Source organism: Clupea harengus, chromosome 3 (genome assembly GCF_900700415.2).
Source record: "Clupea harengus chromosome 3, Ch_v2.0.2, whole genome shotgun sequence".
NCBI lineage: Eukaryota > Metazoa > Chordata > Actinopteri > Clupeiformes > Clupeidae > Clupea > Clupea harengus.
The window spans coordinates 15,809,051-15,817,120 of NC_045154.1; the positions used below are offsets into that span (position 1 = coordinate 15,809,051).

An 8,070-nucleotide genomic window follows, 5' to 3' on the forward strand; every position below is an offset into this window, starting at 1 on the left:
CAGCCCACGAGAAGAGCAGAGAACAGCAGAGAACAGCAGAACATCAGTCAGGAGCAGCCCACGAGAAGAGCATAGAGCAGCAGAGAACGGCAGAACATCAGTCAGGAGCAGCACACGAGAACAGCAGAGAACATTAATCTTCTCATTGTTGTTTTTACTGTTTTTTTATGTAATGTTTTTTTTATGGAAGTCAAGTCAGTATTTTTCTAAATACCTCAACTAGAACCACAACTACAACTACAACTACAACTATAACTACAACTACTTGAGGAAATGCTTGTGATTGTTCCTTTGAACTGGGCTTGTAGCGGGTCTTACTGCTGTAGGGCGGCCTGAAGATCTCTCTCCTTGTCTGTGAGCTGCTGCCTGAGGTTCTCCTGCTCCTCCTTGCGTCTGCACAGCTCCTCCTGCAGCCTCCTCCCCTCCTGCTCGGTCTGTGTACAGACCTCAGCGCTACTACGGACTCTCTGGGGGAACACAACGATCTTCACACAATGATCTTCACAGAGCAATCTTTATCACATACAATCTTCACACAGCAATCTTCACACAAAATCTTTATCACATACAATATTCACAAACAATCTTCACACAACGATCCTTAGCACATATGTAACGGTAGAAAAGTGCCGTTATGCACGTGAAATTGGTTGCCTACTGTTTGGGGTCACCTAGCAACGGGGAGTCAAGAGTGGAAATTGAATAGTAGAGACGCGAAAAGTACGGTGTGACTCCATATAGCCATAAGATAGTGTAACTGCTAACCCCGGACGAACGGTAGCCTGCCTGAAGTAAGGTCAGTGGTCGGAGCAGTTTTGTTGGCGATTAGGAGAGACGAGGGAGGAAATGTGCGACAGTGAGCTACAGCCTGGTTGGAGCGTTGGGGAGTTAAGTGGAGGCGTTCGCGTGGAAGCTAAGCCAACTTTCCCCAGCTCAACGGCGTTCTCCTGTTTTCTTGATTTACTCTACGGAAATCCAGTGGAAATCCAACATAGCCTTTGCGGACGCTGTTTTAAAGACTTGTGCACGGATGAAACCTGTCTATTTCCACAGACCGTAGCCTAGCTAAAGCCTTTGATGACCCCCCCCCCCCTGAAATACGGTTTATTTAAAAAGGCTCTTCACACAATGCGCTGGACTATATTGATGAACATTTATTCTATTTAACTGATATTAATGCTGACTGATGTTTAAGTTTGAATGCTGATTGATATTTGTCCTATTCCAATTGTTATTTATTCTAATGGATATGTATTGATATGAATTCTGATTGCTATTTATTCGAATTGCTATTTATTCCAATGGATATGTATTGAAATGTATTCTGATTGTTATTTATTCTAAATGCTATTTATTCCAATTGCTATTTATTCTATTTATTTAATCTATTTAAACATACTGATCATTTTAATACAGTTGATGTACTGAATAATTTGAAGTTGGCTCTGTTGTTTTCCTGGACTCTGTGTAGAGGGATTGGTACTTAGTCTGTTTACAACAGTAAGTACAGCGATAGCCTACTATCATCTTCCTCCCACTGACGGTAGTACTCCATAGCTACACACACTAAGGAAAACACATTTCCTAGTTGCCCTCGCGGTTACACATACAATCTTTATCACATACAATCATCACACAACGAGCTTTACACTACAATCTTTATCACAAACAATGTCACATCATCATATCACAACATAACATCACATTATCATGTCATCTCCAGCCCTCTGTGTGCAGAGAGCTTCACTATGGCATACATAGGGTATTGCCTACTGGGGTATTGGAGTACTGGGGTATTAGAGTACTGGGGTATTAGAGTACTGGAGTACTGGGGTATTAGAGTATTGGGGTATTAGAGTACTGGGGTATTAGAGTACTGGGGTATTAGAGTACTGGGGTATTGGAGTACTGGGGTATTAGAGTACTGGGGTATTGGAGTACTGGGGTATTAGAGTACTGGGGTATTGGAGTACTGGGGTATTAGAGTACTGGGGTATTGGAGTACTGGGGTATTAGAGTACTGGGGTATTAGAGTACTGGGGTATTGGAGTACTGGGGTATTAGAGTACTGGGGTATTAGAGTACTGAAGTACTGGGGTATTAGAGTACTGGGGTATTAGAGTACTGGGGTATTAGAGTACTGAAGTACTGGGGTATTAGAGTACTGGGGTATTAGAGTACTGGGGTATTAGAGTACTGAAGTACTGGGGTATTAGAGTACTGGAGTACTGGGGTATTAGAGTACTGGGGTATTAGAGTACTGGGGTTTTAGAGTATTAGAGTACTGGGGTATTAGAGTACTGGGGTATTAGAGTACTGGAGTATTAGAGTACTGGGGTATTAGAGTACTGGGGTATTAGAGTATTAGAGTACTGGGGTATTAGAGTACTGGAGTACTGGGGTATTAGAGTACTGGGGTACTGGGGTATTAGAGTACTGGGGTATTAGAGTACTGGGGTATTGGAGTACTGGGGTATTAGAGTACTGGGGTATTGCAGTACTGGTATTAGAGTACTGGGGTACTGGGGTATTAGAGTACTGGGGTATTAGAGTACTGAAGTACTGGGGTATTAGAGTACTGGGGTATTAGAGTGCTGGGGTATTAGGGTACTGGGGTATTAGAGTACTGAGGTATTAGAGTACTGAAGTATTAGAGTACTGGGGTATTAGAGTACTGGGGTATTAGAGTACTGGGCTACTGTAGGACAGTTGCATTCCTTACCTTTATCTCTTCCTCCAGCTGTTTCTTCAGCTGGGAGGCATGGATCTCCAACACACCTCTCCTCTCACTGCTGACCTCTCTCTCAGTCCTGACCTCCCTCTCAGAGTCTGCAGCTGGCAGCTGGGACGGAGGGAAAGAGGGGAGGGAGAGAGGGGAGGGGGAGAGAGAGGAGGGAGGGAGAAAACATGGGAGAGGCAAGAGAGAGGAGGGAGGGAGAGAGAAGAAGGGGGAGAGAAAGAGAAGAGCGGGGAGAGGAGGGAGGGAGGGAGTGAGAGGAGGAGGGAGAGAACATGGGAGAGGAGGGAGAGAGAGGAGGAGGGAGAAGAAGATGGAGAAAACATGGGAGAGGAGGGGGGGGGGGGTCAGGGGGTCAGTCATCTCTCAGAGCAGCTCAGGGATGGGCAGGAAAGTCCAGACACACACACACACACACACACACACACACACACACACACACACACACACACACACAAACACAGGGAAGGGCGGGAAAGCCCAGACCAACACATGACTCAGCCATAGGGAGTAAGTGTTTCACCTACATCAGCAGATCACACACACATAGATACAACACACACAGATCACGTAGATCACATACACACACAGGCTCACACACAGAAACAACACACACACACACTCTCTCTCTCACACACACACACACACACACACACACACACAGTCACTCACACACACACACACACACACAACACACACACACTATCACACACAGAAACAACACACACACACACACACACACACCTCCTCCAGTTTCTCTGCGCCCCATGACTTCAGCAAGTGGATTTTCTCGAACATCTTCTTGACTTTTCTCCGTATGACATCATCAGTGTCTGCGGTCCTGTAGGAGAGACAGAACTCTGAGAACGCTTTCTGTCACTGAGCCTCTCTGTCACTATTCAACCCCATTAACACGTGTCACTATTCACTATTACACACACATGTAAACCCCGTTAACACAAGTCACTATTCACTATTACAGACACATGTAAACCCAATTAACACGTGTCACTATTCACTATTACACACATATGTAAACCCCATTAACACGTGTCACTATTCAGTATTACACACATATGTAAACCCATTAACACGTGTCACTATTCACTATTACACACACATGTAAACCCCATTAACACGTGTCACTATTCACTATTACACACACATGTAAACCCCATTAACACAAGTCACTATTCACTATTACACACACATGTAAACCCCATTAACACAAGTCACTATTCACTATTAAACACATACAGTATGTAAACCCATTAACACCTGTCACTATTCACTATTACACACACATGTAAACCCAATAACACGTCACTATTCACTAGTACACACACACATGTAACATGAATGACACTAAACATGAACGATGCCGGCAAGATCGGCACCAAATGTGCCATAGTTTCGCTGGAGTGGGACGGGATCTTGCGGGAACAGGACTTTGAACGCCTTGAGACAATTGTTTTGTTTTGGCGCTATATAAATCAAATTGAATTTAATTGACTGAAAAATCCGTCCTGCGCAGACCTCTAGAGTGAGGTATGTTCCAGATACATTAAACAGTTCTGTAACTACATCTGCAAGTTAGCAGTGTGACGTGTTCATTTCTCCCAGCGTTTAAAAAATGTTTTGTTGAAGGTCTTAAGTCTTTCCATTCCAAAGATGTCTTGGTTACAGTATATCACATGTAAATGAGAATGTGGCAGAGGAACCCTTGGGAATATTTATACAGCACAGATACACAACACAAATAGACACATAATCCATTAACATAACCCCATAGAGAGTTCAGAACTGCACTCCTGCAGGCATTCCTGTAGTTTTTCAGGCAGCGTGTGTGTGTGTGTGTGTGTGTGTGTGTGTGTGTGGTGTGTGTGTTGGGGGGGGGCGGACTCATATTTTATCAGCTACATGGAGCTCAGCCTGAGTTCCTGCATTCCAGTGAATGTGAGTTTGAGTATAAGTGAGTCAGTGTGTGTGCGTGTGTGTGTGTGTGTGTGTGTGTGTGTGTGTGTGTGTGTGTGTGTGTGTGTGTGTGTGAGTGGGGGATCATAGCAGCTAAAACAACAGCCTTCTACTCAGGAGGATCCCATGTAACGCCCTCATCACTGAGAGCAATAAACCCCGCCCAGCCCCACACACCATTAGAGAGTTCTGGATGTTTCTCATCCACTAACACATTTAACTGTAGTACATGAACACACACACACACACTCGTGCCTCGCTCACACATTTAACCATAGTACATGAACACACACACACACCCGTGCCTCACTCACACACTTAACTGTAGTACATGAACACACACACACGTGCCTCGCTCACACATTTAACCATAGTACATGAACACACACACACCCGTGCCTCACTCACACACTTAACCATAGTACATGAACACACACACACCCGTGCCTCGCTCACACATTTAACCAAAGTACATGAACACACACACACACATGCCTCACTGACAGACTTAACCATAGTACATGAACACACACACACCCGTGCCTCGCTCACACATTTAACCATAGTACATGAACACACACACACACACACACGTGCCTCACCCACACATTTAACCATCGTACATGAACACACACACACCCGTGCCTCGCTCACACACTTAACCATAGTACATGAACACACACACACCCGTGCCTCGCTCACGCATTTAACCATAGTACATGAACACACACACACCCGTGCCTCGCTCACGCACTTAACCATAGTACATGAACACACATACCCGAGCTTCAGGTAGGTGAAAAGAGCCTGTTTGGCGCTGCCTTCTGTCACAGGCGCTGTGTTGGGGGGTAGCTTTCGTTGGCCCCTCAGAAGGTCAGGAGTGACCTGATTAGAAAAATACACACAGACACACATGTCTTTAAAATACACACAGACACACACCTCTTTAAAATACACACAGACACACACCTCTTTAAAATACACACAGACACACACCTCTCTTCATGTGACCTTCTGCCACCGTGACTCAAGAGCTGGTGGATGTATGTGTCTGTACCTGCTTATCTCTCTCAGGCGCGGGCAGGCCTCCGCTCCGATGGACACTCCTGGACTCTGTCTTCTCCACCTTCAGCAGAACTTTGGCAGGTTTGGGGCACTTCTGCTCTGGGGCATCTGCCCTCTGAGGTCCTGCCCTCTCTGCCCCCTCTCCTCCTGCCTCTGGTCCTGGGGTCCCCCCATTCATGGCTCGAGGTCTGGGTGATACAGGGGCGCTCGACCCTACCCCCACATCACCTCTGATCCCCCTGGCTGTCTCCGTGGCAACGGGGTCAGAGGAGGCAGAGTTGTCTGCGCTGCGTGAACGCCTCCTCTCCTCTCGACTCATCTGGCTCCTAGCTCCCACCGTCTGATCAAACCCACCAATCAGAGACCGCCCAGCGCTCTGCCCTGCCTCCGTCTGATCAAATCCACCAGTCAGAGACCCCGCGCCGGGTCCGCCCTCACTCTCAGTGGCTGGTTTTGAAGCGACGTGAGGAGGCTGGGCGGGGTCGCCCCTCTGAGAAGATGCGTGACCCTTGACCTGCGGCCTGTCCTTCGCCTGCTCGCGTGCAGCCAGGGGCAGCGGGATCCTGGCCTTATGCACCACCAGAGAGTAGGCAGGCTGGGGCGAGGCGGGGGGGTTCAGCCTGAGAGGCTCGGAGCTGCAGGCGGGGATGGGCGAGGGCTGCTGGCGGGGGCCGCGGCTGCTGTCCAGCTCCAGGCTGTTGTCTTGAGGGTGGTAGGGCCTGAGGAGCTCCGGGTGCCTCTGGTAGTTGAGCAGGGGGGAGGTGGCTCCCGGGGGGGGGGCCCTCAGGTCTGAGTGGGACCCCCCCACGTGGGTCTGCCTGGGGGAGTGGGGGAGCATCTCCGGGCGGTAGCCCCCTCCTGTGGAACTGTAGACAGTAGACTGACTACAGTGCTCCACAAACGTCACCTCCGGGCCACCGTAGCACTGCATGCTCTGGTTCTTGTTCAGAACCACGAAGGAGTGGCCGTCAGTCCCCTGGACGTGGACCTTCAGCCCAAATGCCCCCGCTGCCCCCTCCAACTGCCCCTGAGGCAAGCCCATGGTCCTGGGGCTCACAGGGGGGCGACGCTCCATAGACGCACACCCTGACGACGGGTCCATGCTGGATCTCAGCAGAGTGGAATGGGTGTCCCTGCACGCTCTTTCCTACTGCGAGAGAAGACAGAGAAAGGGTCAGGTTTAGCCAGCAGCCGCCCAGCTGGGCTCCAGATAGCTGAAGTATTTCCATGTGTGGGCTCCACCCCTGGTCTGACACAGCTGATTCTAATCACTAGTTCCCCCTCTTGCTTCTAGAGTTTACAGACAGAACACACAACAGAAAACCCACTTACCTTACACAACATACTGACACAAAACACAAACTACAGACACCACTGACAGAGACCCTCTCTCTCTCGAGGATAGGTGCTATAGACAAAAGTACCCTGTCAAACCAAAAACATTATTGTTCCATCATATATTCCTTTATATTTACTATTATCCCATTGCACTGGTCTTTCGCCTTTTAGCGAATGTAGGCCAAACGTGTTGAAGACAAACGTCCTCTTATCAGGGAGAGAAACAATAGTGTCCCGCCAGCGGCTAATCCAGCTGCACTTACGAGACACTCACGAGTGTCAACACTCAGTTCTCCCCTGTTGACACTGACAGTTGAGGCTGTGTGTCAACACTGGACTATTGTCTTACACTCCGAATGACGACCTCTACTCGTCAATCCACCGTACAGAAATGATTTGGATGACGTCACTGTTAGTCCTCAACGCTATGTTGGTGATTGAATGGCAGGGGACGAGTTAACGGTTAATAACTTTAATGAATTCTAACATTCGCTTAGCGTAACGAACTCGCACTTCACTCCTTTCTATTCTAGTCCACTACCTTTACACATTTGCAGATCCACCTACCGGTGAGGGGGAGTAGTGTTTATGACAGTCCAAAGCACCAGAGTCCATCTTTATTTCATTAGTGTCTGTAAACACAACACTCATCTGAGGCTTTTGGCCAATTTCGACATACCGTTAACCACTTAAAGCTGTATAGACCTAACCGTTTAGATTATATCTCTGTTATTTAAATACATTCCTAACAAAAGATAAAAACAATAGAATGAGTTTTATTTTCCATCAATTGAACCAAATTTGTAAAGAGTAGGACGTGAGGCAGTGATGAGACTACGTGCTTCTCATTATGAAACCATTTTCTCTGGGCTTAGTTACCAGGTGCGAAAGTTTGGTCTGTCTCATCGAAGTATTAACTGTGACAGCTATTGGAAAGAGCAGCAACTACTTACCGA

At 47.5% G+C, this 8,070-nt stretch overlaps 1 protein-coding gene across 1 annotated transcript in view; it reads right to left on the reverse strand.

The window, feature by feature from the left end:
* The window catches only part of LOC105892350 (cingulin-like protein 1), a 20,583-nt gene extending 13,705 nt beyond the window's left edge, over nucleotides 1-6,878 (reverse strand). Inside the window, exons 1-5 of the mRNA XM_031562333.1 lie at nucleotides 5,769-6,878; nucleotides 5,493-5,596; nucleotides 3,482-3,578; nucleotides 2,723-2,842; nucleotides 319-467 (exon numbers count right to left, since the gene is read on the reverse strand). Of these exons, the coding sequence (XP_031418193.1) occupies nucleotides 319-467; nucleotides 2,723-2,842; nucleotides 3,482-3,578; nucleotides 5,493-5,596; nucleotides 5,769-6,878 (1,580 nt within the window). The remainder of the gene's footprint in view (nucleotides 1-318; nucleotides 468-2,722; nucleotides 2,843-3,481; nucleotides 3,579-5,492; nucleotides 5,597-5,768) is intronic.
* Nucleotides 6,879-8,070: the final 1,192 nt, after the last annotated feature.